Source organism: Pristis pectinata, chromosome 1, assembly GCF_009764475.1.
Source record: "Pristis pectinata isolate sPriPec2 chromosome 1, sPriPec2.1.pri, whole genome shotgun sequence".
NCBI classification, from domain to species: domain Eukaryota; kingdom Metazoa; phylum Chordata; class Chondrichthyes; order Rhinopristiformes; family Pristidae; genus Pristis; species Pristis pectinata.
The window spans coordinates 54662508-54686297 of NC_067405.1; the positions used below are offsets into that span (position 1 = coordinate 54662508).

The 23790-nt window shown below is 40.0% G+C and overlaps 1 protein-coding gene across 1 annotated transcript; it reads right to left on the bottom strand.

Moving 5' to 3' along the window:
- Positions 1–771: 771 nt before the first annotated feature.
- On the bottom strand, positions 772–6529 carry mstnb (myostatin b). The gene is made up of 3 exons (XM_052010814.1): positions 6068–6529; positions 4200–4573; positions 772–1152 (listed from the first exon to the last, which is right to left on the bottom strand). Exons 1-3 carry the CDS (start codon positions 6471–6473, stop codon positions 772–774), a joined length of 1161 nt encoding a protein of 386 aa, XP_051866774.1. The 5' UTR covers positions 6474–6529.
- Positions 6530–23790: the final 17261 nt, after the last annotated feature.

The window sequence follows — 23790 nt, forward strand, 5'->3', positions numbered from 1 at the left end:
CAACCAATTCAGTTCTCTCTATTGGCTTGCCATAGTGCAAACTGTAGCGTTGCCAAGGCAGAATTCAAACAGGGTCTTAACACTTAACAGACTTGTGGTTTTCCTGTGTCTTTTGCCTTAAACATTGTCCACAGACATAGTGCTTCTGTTAGCTTCGAAAGACAGTCCATCTTTCCCGTAATGCCAATGCATAAAATTCAAGTTTAGAGTAGTTCAGACGACTTGATAATGTAAATGCTCTGTTTATCTGAACCAAGAGTTAAATATTGAAGTCGAACGTTATTATCTGTTGCAAATACACGAATACAGTTTATATATTGGTTGATGACCAGGTAACACTCTGGGGAGTGAAGTGTCAAGTCTATGTCAGAAAACTTCTGAACTCGTTTTAAACACATGCAATGACATTTTTTCTATACACCGGAAACGCCTTATACCTTTAATTAATTCGTCAAATTTGGAATTGAAAATTGTTCGCGCATATTCAGATTTGGATGGTTTTATATGGGATGTTGTGGCCTTGCTAGCAATGTATACTCGCTCCTCTATTTTGAAATGGAATAGTAGACCGGACTGTTGAATTCATTGGGTGTTTCGGAATCTCGCTGTTCTTGTTCGGCCCATGTTATTCATTTCTTTTGGGGGAGCATACACAAATACAATCTCTTCTTTGCCTATTGCACAGTACTGGGTGATGCAGAAAATCGTTGGCACGACCGTATTTCGCACGTCCAGTTGTAGGGACGCATCCTCCTGTCTTTTTGGTCGTTCTCAGGAACAGCCACAACGATCCACTACCATCGCTGGGATTTTTCCATAGATGATTTGTTCTCTTCCGTTAAAATATAACATATTTATAGGCGACATCTTCGTCGGGGTGCAGCAGGGTCCCGCCGAACCCCTAGGGTTGGCCTGTTGTACAAGGTGGGTGTGGGGGAATTTTTGCAGGAACATGTACTCGCATTGTCCTGAGCAGTAATTGGCTTTGTATCTCTTGGGCGCTATAATCCAGTCCCAACCGAAAGCCTCAAAGTCTACAGTGAGGGGATAACGACAGCAGCGCGATTCAGTCGAGTGCTCATCACAGTCAAGCCCAAGATTCCTTCTGGATCGTTTTGATGTTTCTGTCACCTTTACTTCGAGAAACGGTTGCTGTTGAAAAAAAACGAGGAAACGACGTTAAAGGAAACTCCAGTATTTGAATGCTTTAGGAACTATAGAAAAAATACAGAGTTGCATTTGATTTTCTTCCTTGTAGCGTTTCTCCCTGAGAGATGTTTTGGTTTTCATTAAAGCAAAAAATCTAGCATGGAAACTGATAGAATCCATAAAAGCCGGCTGAGGAATTAGAAAATATCAACCAGAAGTTAAACGCAGTCGCAAGAGATCCCATAGAATGTCCCAGCTGTTGAGTAGTAGCACAGCAAACGTTTCTTCGCACGCTGACAACATTTTAATGCCTGTTAAGACGCTGTTTATTTGCGTACAGGATGTAAGACTTTTTGTAAATTGAATTTGAGATTTCTAATTAAGTCTTGATTATTGTATTATTTGATTCCCAAACTTTTCTTCTGCATCTGACAAAATCTTTATGTTTCTCTTGGTTTGGGCGCTAGTGCCCCTAATCTCAACCACCCCTTTTAATCTTGAGAACAGAACAGCTAGTTTCCTGCTTTTAAAAAAATGGATACATTGATACCATTAATCTTGTCTTCCATAACTCTTGTAGGAACGCATAAAGGATAAAAAGAGTATGAAGAAGGACTCTCCTTATTTGGACCAACCTCTGGCCAAAACGAACTGGGGATCTACAGGAATACTACTCTCGTTTACTTTGCAATTGATTTGGAAAGTTAGAAAACAAATGTTGTTCTATGCTGAATATTTACATTATTGGACTGCTGGGTAGAGATTAGTACATTTTCATTCAATTTATGAGCTCCCCCCCCCCCCCCTTCCTTTTCAGAGTCAAGTTGAATTCTGAAAAGGCCATTTGACTTTTAAACATCATACAAGATGTGTCCACTCTAAACATTTGTTTTATAATGCCTGTTAAGACGTTTTATAAATGTGGGGAGAAATAGATCAACAGTTCATGGGATCCATCGTTCATACAACATCATCGCTGGATGGCAGATGATGTGAAAAAATGAGCATTTTTTAAACACTGTGCATATTGCATTTTGAAAGTCGCATTATTTTTTTAAAAATCGTAAAAATATGCAAGGACCTAAAATATGTCCCCGGTCCTCTCTCAAAACAAACGAAATCAGTTTGTAGAGACCACAATTGGACGGAAGACAATTCTGATCCAAGCTCTTGCAGAGCAAGGGTAACCGAAATATTTTCATTGTTTTACACCTTAAAATCTCATTTTATCTCACTGCACAGATCCTTTGGCTACGAAGAATCGCTTATTCAATACGGTTGTAGTCAATTTAAAATTAAATTGAGCGCCCTCACTTGGACAATTTCCTGTTCAGATAATAAATGTCTCCCGGTTCCGGGAGTGTCGTAGTTTGTGATGTCATTGGAAACCCTTCCTGTGAACCATAAGCAGATGCTCCTACCCCTCTAGAACGACGCGAGAGGTCATGTAGACGCATAAATGGGAAACTTTTAGAGCTTTCTTCTGAGTATGAATGTGGCATTTAATAACCCATGATAAATGTTAGTGTTATGGTGTGGGAGGACAATCCTGTATTAAACACCCATCACGATGCAAGAAAACCAAATCATTTTAAGTTTGTACATTATAAATATTTTTTTCAAGAAATCCTACGTACCGCCTTCAAATTACCATCTCTCTGAGAATTCTCATTCAAACGCACAATGCTCTTTTAATATCTCTTTTAGTTTCTTTTCCTCTCGCGTGTGTTTTGTTGCTAGACAGTTCAGTGCTCAAAGCAATCTTCTTGTGCCATTGCAGTGAAACAGCATGAACTCCGTCCCAAATTATGTTTGCCAAGTGCAGTTGGAAAATTGGAAGCTCTACAGTTCACATTGTTTATGTCATGTTAATGCTGGCAAATGCATTTTTAATGATAAATCGGAATTATTTCATAACAAGTCGGCACTAAACAGAGTAAAATGTTTTTTTCTCCATGTCAGTTACCATAAGAAGGTACAACTAAAGTTCTTTCTGTAACGTCGATGGATTCAAAAACTTATATTGTTGAAGTCTTCAACATTTTGCAATAGTTTACGTGTTTTTAAAATAGTTGCCCAAATGTATTCAAAAGGACTAAACCTATTTTTGTTCACCCTGCCAAATATACACTCAGACTCGTATTGTGTCCTGTTTGTGTTACTTTCCATCGTTGGAAGGGGGTATCTTTCTGTTGGGTGTGGGTTGGGGGTCGGGGGGGGGGGGGGGTGGGGAGGGCGCGGAGAGAGTACTTTTTCTCAATCCAGGAAGGCTTTCAACACAAGTTCAGCCAATTCTAATTGCTTATTGGAGTATGCCCACGATTTCATAAGATTAAGAATGTAAGGAGGCCGTGGGAGGTTGTTAAATTTGCTCGTGCATATTCTTTTGCCATTTACCATCTATACAAGCGATATGAAAGAAAAACGTCAATTTCATATATTGGATGCAAGTTTAATTGAAATATAAAATATTGCCTCGAACATCCTGCAGCAAATTCGCAAAGAAGTTGTATAATTTTGACCTTGTTTTGTATGATTAGAATTAGAAAGGTATTGGCATGTGTGTATTATTTTCAAAGATTACAATAAATCAAGTTGCCAGATATGAGTTTATTGAATGATCAGTAAAATTATTCTAATCGTTTGCTTCGTCTGATTTTAGTTAGCTAAGTTTTAAACCAAATATAAATGTTTTAGGTATGACGATTTTGGAAAGCAAGTGAAATGCAGCGAAATTTGTAAACTAGCAACACTCCGTGAATTTGTGGGTAAAAGAAAACCGTTCAACTGATCCCGTAAAGGTCCGTGGATGTGTCTATGGATACGTTTAATATTATTTAGTAACAGGGCATTACCTGACGGCCTAAACTCAGGAACTTTCAAAAATACTTTATGGTACCTTTAAATAAAAAGTTTTTTATATGTACAGTTCTCATTCGAATTTTCATTACATCGGCCAATGAACGTTTGGCATGCAACATACCTTTATCAACTGATATTGCAAAGGTTACTGTGTACTAAGTGTATTGTTCAAATAGAATACCGCTTACCAATCCTTCCTCCCCCACTCCCGGGGAGGTGACAGCCAGGTCGAGTCCGTTGATATCAGATGCATTGATTTGGATGCCCCAGTTCGATTCGGGTTGTTTGAGCCAGTTTTGTAGTACGCGTTTGAAGTCTATACTTTGCCAATGGCCAGTGCCAGAGTTAATGTCGAATTTTAAAGAGCGAATTGGTGTGTGATTCGTCCATTCCTGCCCCACTGGCTTTAGTCGTAGAATCTGCATAAAAACCGTTGTGGTTTGTTTCACTGGCCGCAGGTATATCCAGAGATGGGCTTTGACTACTTTATTAAACTGCATTTTGGGGCTGATCTTGAAGGAACAACATTTCGGTTTGTCATCGACTTGGACACTAGGTTCAGCTTTAAAAAAGTTTAAATAATACATGTGAATGATGTTACTTTAACCCTTTCTTCAACTACTACTTTTAAAAAATCAACTATACAGAGAGAATTACATACACTGAAAGAGCAAGATATTATTTTGCCGTCACTTTTTAAAGAGTAATGAAAGGAGTAAAGGTCACAGGCATAATTTTTTAACAGTAATTCGGATTTAGGGAAACACATTCGCTGGGGGGAAAAAGCCATTGGTACGATACTGACTTAAAAATAGAATCAATGTATAGGTGAAAAACATGTTTATGGTGAAATATTTATTTGCAGCTGAACTGTGAAAAAAACTGGCAACATTAACACTTTTCACTTGCAGCATGGTAATTATTACTTGGGAGAAGATCTGTGTGTCCCCTTGACCATTCTTTCTCCAATATAAACACTTTGAGAGAGCTCCACCATAAATTGGTCTCAATCTTATCTTTCTGACTACATATCAATCGTCCAATTTTTGCAGATGTAGCATTTAGTATCCAACGCAGGCTGACAGGGCACTTAGGCAGCTGCAGTTACCCGTCACATGCTTTGCAGTTAAAATGACCCTAATGACACACTGAGGTCATGACACCATTTGCTAGTAGCTATTAAGTTATTCCTCTACAATGAACACTAATATGCCTGTGGGACAATAGAATCTTTCTTCCCAACTCTCTCGGCATGAGGAAAACCAGTTAACTATATTGAGAAACATCAAATGTTATTTTGGAAACAGTGATGGAAAGCCGAAGAGCTTTAAGTTGGAATATAAATTGTTCAAATACGTAATTAAAAGTTCTTTCTGAAAGCTCGCGTAATCCTCATTAGTTACATTCATTTGTTTCACAGCAATAGCTTCTGGGACAGTTTGCAAGGGCCTAACTCAGCTAAGGTTCACAGGGTCACCTAGAGGGAATAATAATTTCTCCTCAATTAAAATATAATTTGATAGAACAAATTTAGTTTTGCGTTGATGGCTCATAAAAATGGTGCTTTTATAGTCCTAGGTTATAAACATGGTTTCCTAAGTTTCAGGTGTACAGGAAATATAAACTGTTGCTAGTTAAGATGTCCTTGCTTAAACTCCAACAGAGCGTGTTTGTGAATTCTTCTGAACAGCTATAACGTGGACAAATAAAGATTCTTTTTTCCTTAAAGTTTACACTTCTCGTTAAGTGAGTTACGACCTTAGTATGTTGGTGCGTATTGTAAAGGAAAGGGAAGCCTTTTGAAACAGAACAGATGAAAAGATCACAATGAGGTCGCGATTTCCATGGCTAATAAAATCTTTGTCGAGCCGTTTGCTTTAAGTGCAACTCACATAATAACCTACAACCAGTGATATTAGTCTATCAATTGAGAGAAAAAAGGTGTAAACATTATGGTAGCGCACAAATCGAAATGTTGTATTACATCAGTCGTTATATACAGAAAATAGTTAGTTTACTGCTGAAATGTTACTTATAATTATACTGGCCTACTTACGCTCCGTGGCCATGGTGATGAGAGTTTCGGTGGTAGCATGATAATCGTCCTCTTCTAATAAGGCATCGTTATTATCATCCCCTTGGATATCATATTGATCAAGTAGCCGTTGCAGAGGAGGGGCTTTCGGTAAAAGTTGGTTCACTGTATCCCGACTAATGTTGGGTGCTTCTTTGAGGCGCAGTTTGCTCAGAATTTGCGATTTGATAGACTCCAGTCTCAGTGCCTTATTCTCCTTCCTCCACCTACAAGCTGAACACTCGGACACGTTATAGTCACTATCTGGCCCTTTTTCTAGCGATTCCGTCTTAATATCTGTCAGGTTCGCGTGCGCACCATCTCTGCCACCTACTCGAGCAAGTGCACCAAAGAGAGCCAGGTAAATGAGCACTTGTGATGCTTGCATGTTCCCAAGTCTTTTGCTGGATCCTCTTCTGTCTCCAGTTAAAAGTGTGTTAGAGGCTGGTGGGCTGGGATATGGCCAAGCGCACTGGTAAATCTCATATATTCCAACACGGCTTTTTATACTACAACTTTGGCCACACTATTGTGTCGTAAAAATCAACGATTGGCTGCTGTGCCAACAAAGAATCTAGCTGTCAGAACTGAGATCTTTCTCTGTCACTCACAGCCAACGCAGCGTCATTATTTTCAACTTCCCTCGTGTGTTTATATCGCCTGTTTATTCCGATGAACGATAGCCGAAACAATTCACACAAAGCATGGTGTGTCGATCGCCTTTTCTCGCATTCAGATAGTTGTTACGACTCAGAACGCCAGATCTCACGATTCCCTGCTGCTAGGCGTAATATGTAGTAGTTTTTGTTACCAATTTTCTACAGCTTTCGCTCAACGTCTATCCCAATTGTGACTGATTCACTCTCAAACACGCACTCTCACTCTCTCCCTCCCTACAGTAAATATGAGATGGTTCCGTCTTCTGAAAGTTTGACCTCGTTTAGTGGACGATTGCGATAAATAGTTGGGCATTATTCGAACACCCCCCTAATTTTTGCCATTATCTTTCAGTTTAGTCTAACAAAATCGAATTAAAGCACATGAAAGTGGAAAGAAGACAACTATTCACTGTTTCTAATTGTGAGTTTTTCAAGCAAACTTTGACCGGGTATAGTTTGGCGCGCTTTAATGCAGTTGACTTGGAGGACATTAACGCTTCAGATAGTTACTATTCTAAAAAAAGGTAAAGTTAGTTTTATTCAGCGCTTCCACTTCTTTAGAAAAAGCAGCTGTTAATTGCGGCATTTGCTTACATAGGAAATCAAAAAAAATAAAACTATTTCAATATGTGACATCTAAAACACAGCTCAAGCTATTATGTGCATTATGGCGGAACAACACGGTCCTGAGACATTAAACTCAAGTTCCCGCAATAATCTTGTGTCTAAGTAGCTCTTGAAATATCATAACATTTTAAAATGTTTTCTTTTATCTGAAATGTAGATGAATGACAGCCAATGTTCCCGTGCAGTTCCCCCACACAGACGCACTGAGTGTGGAAATGATAACATGTGCAACTGAAGCAAAATTCCACAACGCTCTGGACTGTGCATCCATCGTGTAAGAAAACTGCTCAAGTTAGGAGTCAAACATTAAGTGTTGTCAAACAGTTGTGCTGTTATACTTTTGGTCCCGAACATATCGATCAGAACAATTTAAAGGTCACAATATGCTCCGCAAAACTGCTCATCTGGCAACAAACTTACACCTCCTTTAAAGTCCGAAATCAACACTAAACACGTCGATTATTATAGAATCGTCAATCTTACATGCAGTAAAATAGCCTGAAAAGCCGTCGCTCTTCTCTCTCATTCATAATCAATTGCTTTTCTTGTCAACTTTTTAGATTATTCTAAAAGCAACTCTAAAGAATGCATGTTAAGTAAGGCGAAGCGTTTCGACATTCACTTAAAAGGCCGTGCCATTTTAAAAACACAAGGTTGTTAAATACCATTTAAAATGCCGTTTACTTGCAGGAGCTGTGTGCACTTTCGTAGTTTCAAACGGTGTGTTCACTCCCGCACGTAATTGCAATTAGTCTGAAACCGGAATATGTAACAAAGTTATTAATGTAATTCGATTTGTTGGCACTGCGCCGCCACATTTGCTAAAGAAATCCGGAAAGTGCGGGTTGGATATAACATGAGCACAGGCGTAAATTACATTTTAACACAGAATTAAAAGGAAAGACGATTCGAAGAAGCCACCACACAATTATTGCCGGTTATTTCTCCACAGGCTTCTCTTTTCCGCTGGAAAAATACCACGTGCTCCAATGTAAGAATGGATGAAAAGGTTACGCATGTATTTGTTCTGTGCATCTCACTGACCGCATCCATGGATATTACCCTGCACACTGTTTTGAATGTATGCCAATAAGCAAAGTAAAATACTTCCATAATCTTCCCTTTTAAAATTCTTTAGGTTTAGGCTAAATATTGTAGCAGCATTTTGTAAGTGAATGCCGCAATTTTTCTCTGATTTGGGAAATATAAACTACTTTTGACTTTAGACGTAGTTGAAAGGGAAGGGAAAAATTCCCGATGCATTACTTATAATTATTCATCGTTCTGCAGTTTATTGCCCAACAGAATATGTGGTCTGAATGCTGTTTCGAGTTCTGGCGGAACTCCGTTCTGCTACTGCTGCCCTGGCCGCGATGTTATTCGCTGATGATTATTTTGTATACTGGCGGACTCGAGAAAGATATTTCAGAAATTGAAACTTATGCCTCGAATGGAATTATAGATGCAACTACATGATAGGACCATGGTTAATACGTCCATCTGCTGGCAATTGGGCGAACTACATCATTTATTAAACGTGACCAGTTTCTGTGGGGTTTATTAAGCGACATCTATCATAACACAATCAATATGAATAGCAATCACCAACATTATTTGTAAGTGGAATCTGCTTCAAACATGGGGCGAGCACTCAGATTTCACAAAGGTTGATTGAAAGAACCGAAAAAACCAATACATTGGATGGAGCTCCCATCCCCGTTAGTCTATTGGGATAGTTAATGATATATTTCCAGTGATGATATTTTAGAAAACAGTAAACTTACGACAAATAGGCAAATTCCCAGAAGAAGTAATTATTACAATCAAGTTTGATTGAGTTCCCGGTGCCAATACTATAGAATTATTTTTATTAATTTATAATTTCATTCTGGGGTAGCATAACTTTTTAATAGACATAGTTTAAAAGCATAGATGGATAGACTAGAGTTAAGTGCACCATCTATCACTAAGTTTTCTTTATAACTAATTAGTACAGATTCACACTTTGTAATACGCCACTTAGCATTAAAAAGTGCTCACCTTACCTGAAATCTTTTTATTGCAATCACCAACATTATTTGTAGGTGGAATCTGCTTCAAACACGGGGCGAACACTCAGATCTCACAAAGGTTGATTGAAAGAAGCAAAACAAAAAATACATTGGATGAAGCGCCCATCCCCGTTAGTCTATTGGGATAGTTAATGATATACTTCCAGCACCGTAGACATTTGCGACTTTGGTGCAAATTGAGTGAGCGGATTGTTTATATCCTTCGCACATGTCGTTTATTCGACATGCATAGATTGGTAATGGTATAATCTGCCAAGACTTTAACTTTGGTAAAGGCAGAATTAAAACAGTTATTGGGGAAAATATATCAATTAAGAAAATATAAATAGTGAAATACAAGTCGTTTCCATTATACTGAAATTGACTCACCGCATCAAACATTACACTGAGTAAAACGCTTCAGACAATTTGAACACAAATAGCGACTCATTATGATCTGGAATAATGTTTACGTATAATTATTTTTCATCTTTATTATTTACTATGTGCACTATCATCTATAAGAATAGAATCCTTTTCATGCGAACATATATGGCGAATCACTTGAGCTTGAAATTTTATTTTCTCTATTATTAGTGAAATCAATAAATATATAAGAAACAGTGTTTCAGTTCAGGGATTTTATTACAATCACATAAAATGACTTGAGAAAGATTCTGTCATTTCCTGTTTAGAGAAACTTGCTTTTCTCCGAATACTCCTTTCGACGTCTTATCAGAACATTGACCTGAATTAGAAGTAATAAATCAGGTCTATGTCCTGAGTAGCATCATACCTCGTATGCGTAATAAACCTACAACTTGCAGTATTGCAGGACTACTTACGCTCATTTCCATCCATCCTGGGTTATCCTCAAAACCTGTTCCATTCTTCAAAACCACGATGGAACCCTGACACCCAAGCATTAAATAAAAAAGTATGACCTACTGGAATTGATCACTAAACACTAATATTATTTCAGAATTGATTTATACATGCAGGGCAAGTAACATTTCATTCAAGTAACTATGTGTCTTGAGGGCAATAGGAAACAAAAAAGATAAATCTGGATATTACCATGAAATCAATATATAAATATATTACAATACAATTAAGGGTTGTTAATTGGTCTCTTATAACAATTATCTTAATAATGTAATGAATCAGAATGTCATTACCTGAAATCTAAATAAAACTGATGATTAAGATTTTCAAAAGAGGCCTAGACCATCATTTCCCAGACCTTCTTTGCAAATGCACAGTCCATAACATGGTGTGTGATCATTTCATCCTCATCGTAGCCACCCCGAGGACAGTGTGCATTGGAATAACTCTGCAGGAAGGATCTGACATGAAAGGCTCTTCTCACTGCCAGTCAAGCAAGGTCTTGGTACTTGTTGGTGAGCTCCGGTGATGAGGTAGTCTGCCAAATGGTTTTAACAGTCTGCTCAGGGAACCATCCCACAGGATCTATTATGTCCTCCTGCAGTCCCTGCAGGAGGTTCTGTGCTGATCACTGCCTGTTGGTCTTGTAATCAAAGGTATTTTTCAGAAAGAACTTTTCCGCAAAGGACAGGTAGTGTAGCAAGATCCAACTGAATGGCATATTGCATGACAATGAGGCTAGGCCCATCTTTTGCAAAACAGGGACAGGTAGAATCTCAGCAGGTCGTGACACTTTGTGCTCGCGCAATTCGGTTCTATGCACAGCTTGATGCAGCCGCACACAAAGGTGGCCATCAGGACAAGAGTGATGTTTGGTTTATACTTTCCCCCTTTGTCTGGGGATGCATATCATGGCCTATTGGATATGCTTCACCTTAGATCCCTAACGGAAGTGGAAAATGGTTTGGGTGACTGGAAAGTGGTTCGGGAGCAGGGCATGGGCCACACCTATGCCAAGTACAGCAACACCGAGAGCACTTCACACCTGATGCCCAAATGCCTGCCAGTCATCAAGAGTGAGCATCGCTCTCATGGACCCAATTTCCCTTTAACCTTACCTATCTCCTCCAGCCAATTTTTGTTACATACCTTGGCCCCTCTGAACCAGGTTCTCGGCACCTTCAGGTAGTTAGACTTGACGGTGAAGGGGTTGGTGGACCAGTCGGGCCAGCTGCCGATGTGCATGGTCTTGCTCTTCACATGGTTGACTCTGACTCCTGATGCTAATTCAAATTGGTCGCAGATGCTGATCAATCAATTCAGACTGACCTTGGATTTGAGTAGAAGACAGCAACATCATCCACGTACAGGGTGGCTTTTATCTGAGTGTCCCCACTGCCTGGCATTATTGCCCTTCTTATACCCGCGCCTTTCCTGATGGATTTGACAAAGGGTTCTATGCAGTTCACAGACATGATAGGGGAGAGTGGGAACCCTGCCTTACTCCAGATTTGGAACTTATCTGTTTGCCACCCATTGATTTGAACTGCATGGATGTCTGGGTAGACCAGTTGGATCCAATTCCTGATTCTCTCCCCAAAGCCCGCTTTTGGAGTGCATGTTCATCAAGTACCTGTGTGATATCTTGTCAAAGGCTTTCTCCTGGTCAAAGCTGAGCAGGCAAGTGTCACCCTCCTGTCCTACATGTAGGCAATGGTATCCCTGAGCAGCGCAAGGCTTTCAGAGATTTTCTTGCTGCGTACAGCACAGTTTTGGTCTAGGTGGATCATTTGTCCCAGAGCAGACTTGATCCGATTGGCAAACACCTTGGACAGGATCTTGTATTCCACACTCAATGCGGATATGGGTCTCTCTGTCTTCTCCCACTTCTGCTTGTAGATGAGAGTGATGACACCCATCCTTTACAGATTCTGGCATGCTTCCAGCCCTCTAATCAAGATAAAGAATTAACACGGTCTAGGAACATACAAAACTATAGTGCATCATGAAGCATGGGATTACTAGTTTTCTCCAAAGTTACAACAACTTGCAAGTGTGAATTAGAGTATCCATGTTACAACATGAAAAAGATTGATTAGGATATTGCAATTGAAATCTCTGTACTGAGAGATGAAAACAGAATAGTAGGCTATGGAAATAATGAGAACTGGTGCAGTCAAATTCAGAAATACCTGGATCCTTTTTGTAGCTGGGTATTAAGCTCCAGGTAAATAAATATAATTATCAGCTTTACATTAGCGGAAGTACACACATCTATGTTAGTAGATTGTGGTTTCAAACCATACTCCTTCAGTAACTGAGCACATCATCAAGGCTGACACTTCAGTATAGTTTTGAAAGGGTACTGGGCTATCAGATTTGTTTTTATAAGATATGTCAAAACAAGGGTTCTTTGAGAAATGCAGCTCATATCTCCAGCGCTTAGGGTTTGTTCCTGACCTCCATGCTCTCTGTGCAAAGTTTGCCTGTTCTTCCTGTGACTACATGAGTTTCCCCCAAGTGCTCTGGCTTCTACCCACAGCCCAAAGTCTGGCTGCTTGGTAGGTAAGTTGGCTACTGAAAATTACCGCTAGTTTTAGTGTGATAGGAGAATTGGGGAGGGTGTGTGTGGTGTTAATGGGTATATGAGAGGGAATAAGTTACAGGGAAATAATTGTGGAAATGGGATTGATGGGAATGTTGTGAGAGCCATCACAAACTTAATAGGCTAAATGTCCTATTTGTAAGCAAATGTATGAATCTGGCCAATACTTATCTCTCAAGCAAAATCATTAAAATATATTTTCAGGTCATTTATTACATTGACATTTGTGAGGGCTTGTGCACAAATTCACTTCAATACAAAGAACTGTGACAAGACACCCATGACTGTGAGATATTTCAGGAAATTGTAAGGTTGCGGTGTTACTTAAATACAAATTCTGACCATAAATAGTAGGAAAGCAAAGAATCAAGGTAAGATGTGTTAAATAGCCAGGCAGTGTGCTGGTTGAAAGACATTTAGGAATAACTGTGGATAGATCCAGAATGCCAGCAACCTGGAACTTGATTGCAGTAAAATGGCAAGTGGAATCTTGGATTGTGTCGGTGGGAGATGGTACATAAATCAGAAAAGATTATGGCATTACTTCATAAAGCATTGGTCAGATTATATCTGGTTCTGGCTGAAGCTTTGATCAGCAAATTATACATAAGATTTTTCTGCTCTTTTGGGTACAAATCAAGGAACCAAAATTCTTTATGAACCCACCAAATGAGCTGAAGCAATCCAGCATGTTTATTTTGGGTGTGAGGGTTAAAATGCCTATTAAATTCATGAAAGTTATTAAAAGAATAAAGGAAATTGATGGCATGAATTGCTATTGCAAAGGCTTCAAATACCAATGACACAGGGTAAAATAGAAATGCTCAAGGAATAGTAGGGAAATTGCTGGATGAAACAGTAAAAACCCGTTCAAGACAAAGAATTTCTCATTATCATTCAAGAAGTGATTAAAATATATGATATAAAGGTAGTAAGGGACAAAATATAAAACAAAGAATGAGAGTCAGACTTAATAGCCTTTGAAGCTATCGAGAAATATAAAATTTTAACCTCAGTCTATATCTGTACATAATGAGAGTTTTATTCAGCCTGTCACTGAAGAAACTGCTGAGCATAAAATTAATTATTTTGTTAGCAGTCAGCCCTCAGTACTACTGCATATAAAATTATTAGTTTTATTGATTGTGCACATGAAATTGTCAAAGTGTGCAATCATAATTAAATGCATAGTTAACCATTTATTTTATTATTTTAAGTACATTTTTAAAGATCATCAATACCCTCATCCCCGCTCCTCCTACAAAATGTTGTGATTATTATTTGGGTTATGGCTCCTCTGGTACAAATGCTTGCCTGTCAGCAGTGGCAGGTACATTCATTACAGTACCCTGCATATTAATTTTACTTGTTGTTCATCTGTCCAAATTTCCTTACTGTGGTGGTGGTGGTGGGGGTTGTGGGATGATGCGGCAAGGAAGGTGGAGGATTGTTATTTGTTACTCATGCGGTAATTATCAGTCATAGGAAGATTGCCCATTTTTGTCTTTTGCAATCAGAATCTCTGTTATAAATGTCAATTACGAACCTCAGATAGTTAATTCAACTGATGGTGTAGTTCATGAAAGGCTGCACTTCTGATATGAAATCTTTTTGATCTCTGTGATATACATAATACTTACATTTTGCATTCAATTAATATTAGACCACAAACTGGAAAGTAAGATAGTGAAAAAAAAGAAATAGACACTGATAGTTGTAAACAGTTCTTTGTGTTTCTCCTGTTTTGAATTTGATAAACTTGATGGTTTGTAAAGGTTTGTTCTCAGTGCTAGCCTTTCATTGGTGCAAAAATTGTAAATTTACCCTACAAGACAGTAAATTAAACTTAGACTTTTTCTATTGGTGCTGGTGGTTCAACTAGATATTAATATCCCACAACACTATTTTGAAGAGGAACTGGGAGATCATCGGGAGACATTTATTTCATTTCATTACAGTGACTTCACTTCAATATAATTCAACATTTATATGAAATGTTTACTTATAAGGTATTATTTAAATGCAAGTCTTCCTATTTTCAGCGAGGTGTAGAGGATAATCCTATTTAAATCATTCTGGATCCATCAGGTACAATATTCAGCAACTCTTCTCCAATAAATAATCACTGCCTCTACAAGGAATTCAACAAGGTTTCTTGACAAAATCTCCTTTCTTATCAACATATAAGAAAAGTAATGTTCAAAGTTTTTAGAACTTTAGTAACCATGATCGATTTTGCACTGATTGAAAACAAATAGTTTCCAGAGACTCCTTCCCCTCATAGAAAAGCAACATCTGCCATAATGTTAAAATATGGAGTGCTTTTTTGCTCCAAAGTTTTAGAAGGTGAACATAGTGTTCTCAAAGAACATAAAAACTGGGTTGCTGTATCTAACTTATTTCTTTTAAATATTAAAATACTTGATATTTTGTCATCCACCTTTTGGTCAAACAGTTGAAAAGAGAGTTTAATTCCATGTACTTAATAAAGTTGAAAACTGTTCATTAAAAAGGAACATGAAAACTATCTGTATACAAACTAAACATTTTGCTTAAATTAAGTCAATTTGTTTCTTGGGAGTATACTTTAAAATTATAGTCACAATGCCCAGTCCTGAAGTATGTATAAATTTATTTGTAAGCAATATTCTTCCTGTCTTCCAGTGTGATATTTACCTTTACAGTTTAGATAAGAATAAAGGTTCCTGACTTTCTGGCTGATCAATAATACCCTAAACTATAATGCTCCTGGTTGACACTTCCAACATATTATTGAGTCTCTCATTGAAGGTTGATCTGGTTTTGAATTTTCATAGCAGAATATCACATCTTGAGCTACTTGTTGCCGGTAGACACCTGCTTTACTGACCTCATGAAAACTGCAGTTATTCAGAGGTAGACATTTACAATGAAAACTGTATAACCTCTGGAATCATTCGAAATGCAAAGAATTATTGCAAACTTTAGAGAAGCAGCATCACATACAGTTAGACCTATAACAGGATCCACAAGAACTATCAGGGACAACTTCTTGCCTTGATTTTACACATTGTACAACAATGAAAGGCACAATCAAAGTTTCAAGACAATATTTAGTATACTAATATAGTTCTGGTGTAGAGGTGAATGCATTGACGAGATCAGTGAAATGAACCAAGAGCACTGAGGAACTTGAGTTCACATAACGTAGCAGGTATACAAGAATTCAGGGTGGGATTTGTGACAAAAAACATTTTCATTTGGATGTAACAATTCACCAAGACTAAAAGTCACAATGCTGGACAACTGTGTGACTTCAAACAGCAAAGTAGACTCCATGTGGGTACCATAATAGAACAGAATTGTAGCAGACCTCACTTTCCTGTGTCCCTACCTTCTCAGAAAACCTATTTGAATACTGTGGGCATTTTATGAATAATCATATTAGCCACAGTTATGAAAGGATTGCACAATGATACAATGCTCCAGGCCTTAAAGGACTTTTGGCTGCTTAAATGGGCTAGAGTATCTAAGCACTGAGGGAGCCCATGAAGTGAACAGCTCCAGCTGGAATGGTTCATGTGCAAGTCCATGATTTGTAAAGTCAGAGTGTAAAAGAACAATATTTGATGGAAGTGATATGAAGCAATCCTTCAGCATGTTCGAAAACTGGATTGTTTGCTTCGGAGATTTAGTGACATTGTCACTGAGTAGCTATTGCAAGAATCAATTCTAAGGAACAGTATAAACCTGCAAATAAAAATGCATAGATTAATCAGGCACAGTCAGCACGGATTAATGAAAGGAAGGATACTGTCTGACTAACTTTGATTGATTTTTTTTGGGAAGCTAACAAGGAGGGTCAATGAGAAGAATGTGTTGATGTAGTCTACAGGGACCTTGGCAAGGCTTTTGGTGAGGTCCCAATGCAGGCTGATCAAAAATTAAGTAAGAGTCCATGATATCCATGAGAGAGTAGCAAATTGAAACTGAAATTAGCTCAGGTGTAAAGTGTAATGATGGACAGGTATTCTTGTGACAGTATGTCTTTTCCCATTGGGATTTCACAGGGCTCGGTACTCTGTCCCTTCTTTTATGTAATATATATTAGTGATTAATACTTAAATGTAGGGGGCGTGATAAAGAGATTTATTGTAGATAGTACAGATATTCAGGTCAGTTGGGCAGAAAGATGACAAATGGAATTCAGTCCAGTGGAGTGGGAGGCTACTGAGTGGTATCGAGGAAAACATAGACCTTGGAGCAGATTCCACAGAAAGCTTGATGGACAGACCAATAAAGTGGTTAAAAGGGCATAAGGAATACTTTCCTATATTAGCCAAGGCAGGGAGGGTCCACTGGAACTGTTATACCATAGCTACTATACTACATATTGTTCTGATCATCACATTGCTGGAGAGATGTACTTGCCCTGCAGAGGATGCAGAAGAAATTTAAAATGACGTTGCCAGGACCAGAGGGAATATGGGATGGATTAAGTTTGTTTGCTTTGGACCACTGGAAGCTGAGTGGAGACTTATTTGAACTGTTTAAAATTATGAGGGCCCTTGATAGTGTAAATAGAAAGAACCTATTTCTCTTAACAGAGGGGTCAAAAACCTAGGGATGTAGATTTAAAGTAATTGGTGGAAGGACCAGAGGGGAGATAGGGAAAACAGATTTTTCCCAGAAGGTGGTCAGTGACTGGAACTCACTGCCTGATGACTTGTAGGGCTATAGACCTGATGCCGGAAGCTGGGATTAGACCAGGTAGCTCTTTTCTGACTGGAACAGACAAAATGGGTTGAATGGTCACCTTCTGCATTATAGATTTTCTATGACTCTAAGTAAGTCAAAAGACAGATGTCTTATACTCCTTCCATTGAAAGAAACTCATGAAAGCCGCAGTATCCAGGATTGCGATTTACCCATGGAAGAAGAACTATCTCACCAATAACCTCAAAGAATTCAGAGGTTTGTTGTCCATCTGTCTGACTGTATGCAAATTACAAGGGAAGCAGTGTATAAAAGCATTGAGAAAGAACAGAATAGTTAGGAGAAGGAAGAACATGAAAAGACAGATCATCTTTGGAATCAACAATTCTACCTACTTGATCTCTTCCTTCTCCTCCATTAAGTGCATATCCAAAGGGCAGGCAGCTCCATCCTCAACCTTGTATCAGTGTCCCCTCGAATCACAAATAATGAAATCAGAATGTCTCTTAACAGTGAAGCAGAGCTCCTATATCAGATAATTTAGTTCACTCTCCACAGCCTGCAGACTTGGATCTCATAGCATCCTAAATGCTTTATAAAATATCACAGCACCAGCATAAGGACAACTATCTCTCAACCCTTGGAAGCAACTATAAACAGAGCCAAGAGACAGATTCTAACAACTAACAGGTTACATGAAAAGTGAAATACTGCATTTGCTGGAAATGTTAAATAAGGTGCAGGAATTACTCATTAGTTTGGTAGCATCCATGGAGAGAAAAACATGCCAAGCACTGCAGACTAAACACATCCAGACATAAGTAGTAGCGAACAATTAAATGAAACTGAGAGAAGGAAATTCCATGAATTTCTCTAACTTGAATGATGATGTAGCCTAGAAAGTCAATGTAAAAAGCCAAAGCAGAGTATCCTTATCCATTATCAGCTAGAAATGTTAATTGAATGAGCCAACTCAACCTCCTTCTGCAGCTTTCACCATCACAAATGCCAATCTTTAGCCAGGTTTATTAACATCATGTATTGTCAAGAAGTAGGTAGATCCAGCAAAGGTTATGGGTCCTGACAAATATTCAGCTGTGTGCTGAAAGTTTATTCTCTGGGACTAGCTGCATTTCGAACCAATCCATACCAGTACAGTTAACAACAGTGGAAACTTAGGTAAATCATGTCAACAAAAAAGAACAATAAATCTAATCTAACAAATTATCACTTTATTAGCCTACTCTCAATCACAATGTGCTAGAAGGAGTCATCAATAGCACCATCAAATGACACTTAACCTGCCAATAATCTACCCAACAATGCTCAATTTGGGTTCTTGCAGGACCACTCAACTCCTGACCGCAACACAATCTTGATCCAAATGGAATAAAGAGCTGAATTCTAAAGATGAATTGCAAATGGCTGTCCTTGACAGCATTTGATAGAGTGTGACAAGATGAACTCCGATAAAACCAAAGTCAATGAGAATCAGGAGAAAGACTCTTAAATGATTGCAGTAATATCCAGCTCAAAGGAAGTGGTTGTGGTTGTTGGGTGCCAATCATCTCATGATACAGGTTTCTTATGTCAGCCTTTAAATCTGAAACACCTTCAGATACCATATGACTTACTCTCCATCAGAAAGTTAAAATTAAATTTTGCTAATGATTGTACAGTACTTGTTCCCATTTACAGTTCCATACTGAAGCAGAAGCAGGCAGGTGTAGATAATAAGTGGCAACCCCACCACACATGCCTATCTTAGTGTGGTGGGGTTGCCACTTATTATCCACATCTGCCTGTTTCTGCTTCAGTATGGAACTGTCTGTCTTAGTATACATCCCTGGGAACAACCCATAGATAAGACAGTCCTCTGCTATGCAGATGCTCAGGATGAACCTCAACAAGAACCCTTGAATACTTTTCCAGACATTCTCTGCAAATGCACAGCCCACAAAGAGATGGGGGATCATCTCACCCTCATCACTGCCATCTCGACGGAAGCGTGCACTATGGGTGAAATGCTGACTGTGTAGGAAGAATCTGACAGGGCAAGCCCCTCTCACCGCCAGCCAAGAGTGGACTTGGTGCTTGTTGGTGAGTTCTGGCAATGAGGCATTTTGTCAAATTGTCTTGACAGTCTGCTTGGGGAACCATCCCACAGGATCCATTGTGTCCTTCTCCCGCAGTGCCTGCAGGACGTTCTGCGCTGGCCACTGCCTGATGAATTTGTGGTCAAAGGTATTTTTCTGGATAACTTTTTCGCAAAGGACAGGTAGTGCAACTAGTTCCAACTGAATGGAATATTGCGCGGCAACGAGGCCAGGCCCATCCTTCGCAACACTGGGGCACATAGAACTTCAGCATGCAGTGACACTTGGTGCCAGTGCACCTCAATTCTACCACAGCTTATGCAGTCACACACAAAGGCGGCCATCAGGACAAGGGAAAAGTTGAGTACGCTTTTCCCGCTGTTATGGGGGCACTTATGCACTTGTGACCCTTGGATCCCCACATGAAACAGAAAATGTCTTGGGCCATTGGCACAGGGGAATGGGCCACACCTCCACCAAGTACAGCAACACCGAGAGCACCTCACACCTAATGACCGGTTCTTGCCTGCCATCAAGAGGGAACGCCTGCTCCCACATCCCAATTTTTCTTTAACCTTGCCTATCCGCTCCAGGCAATTTTTGTTATGCGCCTCGGCCCCTCTAAACCAGTTCCCCTGCACCTTTGGGTCATCAGTCCTGATGGTGAAGGAGACGGTGGACTGGCTGGGCTAGCTGCTAAAGTGCATGGCCTCACTCTTCCTGCAGTTGACACTGGCCCCTGATGCCAACTCAAACTGGTTGCAGATGCTGCGGACTGACCTTGGATCCAAGTAGAAGACGGTGATGTTGTGCATCTACAGGGAGGCTTTGACCTGAGTGCTCATCATTACTCCTCCTGTGCCAGCGTCCTTCCTGACGGATTCAGCAAAGGGTTCTGAGCAGCACACGAACAAGACAGGGGAGAATAGGCAACCCTGCCTTACTCCATACTTGATGGGGAAGCTACCTGTTTCCCACTCATTGATTTGAACTGCACTACTGATGTCTGTGTAGAGCAGTTGGATCCAATTCCTGATTCCCTCCCCAAAGCCCATTTTGGTGAGCACATCCATCATGTACACGAGTGATATCCTGTTAAAGGACTTTCACCTGCTCCAAGCTGAGATTCTCTTGCCGGATACAGCACAGGTTTGGTCTGGGTGGATCACTTGTTCCAGAACAGACCTGATCCAATTGGCAAGGATCCTGAACTGGATGCTGTAATCCACAGTCAACGATGATATATGTCTTCAATTCCTGATGGCTATCTTCTCCCCCTTCTGCTTGTAGGTACAGGTGATGATGTCCTTCCTCATGGATTCTGACATTCTGCCAGCTAGAAGCAAAGCATTGTACACTTACAGCAGATCTGGACCCATCCGCTCTCACAGAGCTGAGTATAGCTCAACCAGTAAGCTATTGCTTTATTCTGCTCAAGGGCATGGATAGAACCTGTCAGCTCCTCCAGTTTCAGTGGCTGGTCCTGACTCTCCCACTTGCTGTCATCGAGGACCTCAATGATAGAGGCCAGGAAGTTCTGGAAGGTTGCACTGTCTATGGCCTTTCTGAAGGATTTACAGATCGTTAATACGTCCATCTGCGAGGATGTTACTGAGCCATCCTCTTCTTTAAGGCTGTGGATCACAGAGCTTCCCCTGTGAACCTTTTGGAAGAAGTAACGTGAGCACATCTCAAGCTGCTCCACGAGGCTGACTGTGGATCAGAAGGTGATATTGGATAATTCTGAGGCAAAAAGAAAGGCTTGCTGGCTCTTTGGCTCTCAGAGTTCCTTTCTCACTTCCAGTCCCCCCCTCCCCTCCCCTTGGCTGTAGAAGGAAAAGATTATGCAAGTTGGTCTGGAGTTGACACAATTCCCCCAGACTCTGTCCTGCTTTCCCAACTCCTTTAAAGATAAAGAACCTTTCGATGTTCTCCTTGGTTGCTACCCACCAGTGCATTGGGGAGTCAAAGAGGGGCTTCATGGTTCTCCAACCTGCATAGTGCCTTTTTGGTTCTTGATGTTCTCAAACCCAAGAAGCTGAACATCACCTGCGGCAAACCTATCTGTTTAATCAGCACTTCATCCACCACATTAAACATCACTCCACCATAATTAGCACATAGTGGATACAGTGGGTATCATGTACAAAATACACTACAGCAACTTGATAATTGTTCCTTGCTAACACTTCTCAAACCAATGACCTCTATCACCCGGAATGACAAGGGCAACAAGCACCTGAGCACGAACACCACGTCACCAACCATCCTGATTTAAATAGCAATCACTGCTCTTTCCTTGTGGTTAGGTCAAAACCCTACAAGTCCTTATCTAACAAGAGAATGGGAGTACATTCGCCACACACACCGGCAACTCATTCGATCGCCATCATATTCTCAAAGGTAACCAGGGATGGGCAATAAATGTTGGTCTTGCTGGCGGTCCATCAGTTAAAAATCCTGTGAATGAATACGAAAAAGAGATGGCCACCTGCCTGTTATAGAAAACGGCCAGGAGATGGCAGCCTGTCGCTGCAAACTATTAACATGCTTTTAAGAGTACACATATTTAATTTTCCTTTTTCAAAAATATACATTTCGTAAGTAAACAAAGCATCGTAAGACAAAATTTAAATCAGCACGGAGCCAGTTCTTCGCGTTAGAAATCAGGGATATATCTTCCCCAACAGGAAACATCTGCAAACATCGCCCGAGAACCAGTGGTCACAAATGACACAACCCAACAAACATCAGCAGTTTCATTTCGATCATTATTCTTCGGAAATACCCAACTCAAGGCTGCAAGTCAGCGCCCAGGTTTGTTGGAAGGTGAAGAATGAAGCGTTCCCGATGTGTTTTAACAAGGCGGTCGAACACGCAGCTCTCGGGTTTGTGAGCTACTGGCGCGTCTGGGAGTTTGAAGATCTGTCTGAGCAAAATATCGACACAACAGGGAAGAACCGCCGCCTCTTTTAGCGGGAGGGAGAAGAAAGCCACATTCCGAACAATCACAGTATAAATCACCAGCAATGTAAGGAAAATCAGATACTTAAAGCGCCCATGAAGATTAATGTCCGGCAATAATCTTTGCAATTAGGAATGACCGTCATAAATCGTTTATTCGCTGCTTTCAGGGTGAGTGATGACTGTTCACTTTGATATATGACAGCATTAACAGTGTTAGTGCATTTTGTGAACAGTTCGTATGGACCTTTTTTTTTATTTTGTACGCGTGTCTTGTTGCCAATAATCAGAGTGATGCTACTTACACCGTGACAATATTAATTGATTTCCCATCTTTTTGGAAATTTTATATGGGATAAGCCAGCTTATTTTTGTACGTGTATTGATAAATGCTAACCACCATACAGGTTGTAACAGTCACTGGATGCTTTGTAAATCATATTGAAATTGTTCAAAGTAAAGACTATTTCCATTTTTTAATTTCATGAAATAATCGTTATCCGCGTGTTTTTTCGCAGATGAAATTGCCCATGTACTGGCAAACATGACAATTAACTAGTGAGGTTTCACGGAAAAGTAAAAGCATATGGTACAGCAGAATTCTCAAAAATCTGCATTGCTGTAAACAGGACAGGCAGCTTTTTCACTGTTAAGAATCCGAGAGCGAGCAACTGAAGACTAGATGAGGTACTGAGAAAAAAATACACGGATATTTGCAACATTTCGCTCCATGTCGATTGCATTATGGGCTGTTTTAAATCAAAACACAAGTACTCGGTGCAGAATGCCAACACCGCAGAGCAAGCGGACGGCAAGAGGTGTGGTGGGTCTGAGATGGTGATGGTGGAGCCCAGTTCAGTGGAAATCCGGGAGGACACGCTGCTGGTGAACGCTGCGCTGCTGAATTACGCACAGCGCCTCTCCGAGGACATAGTCCACACGGCAGTGAAACAGTGGATGGAAATAGAGAGCCGATACAGGGACATTCCTTACATTGAAAGTGATGCACCCTGAGTACCCAGCGCCTGCAGCTCCCAACAGTGCAGTGCCTGGGTGGGGCAGGAATTCCCACATCCGACGCTACAAGTCTGAGGGCCGTCTGTGCAAAACATGTGTACACTTC

What these genes read in the sequence shown, in the direction of transcription:
- mstnb (XM_052010814.1), bottom strand. Translation starts at nt 6,473, where the DNA reads ATGCAAGCATCACAAGTGCTCATTTACCTGGCTCTCTTTGGTGCACTT. An exon ending in CATCACCATGGCCACGGAGC is followed by an intron (nt 4,574 to 6,067) that starts GTAAGTAGGCCA and finishes ACTTTTTTAAAG; the next exon opens with CTGAACCTAGTGTCCAAGTC. An exon ending in GAGTGGGGGAGGAAGGATTG is followed by an intron (nt 1,153 to 4,199) that starts GTAAGCGGTATT and finishes TTTTTTCAACAG; the next exon opens with CAACCGTTTCTCGAAGTAAA.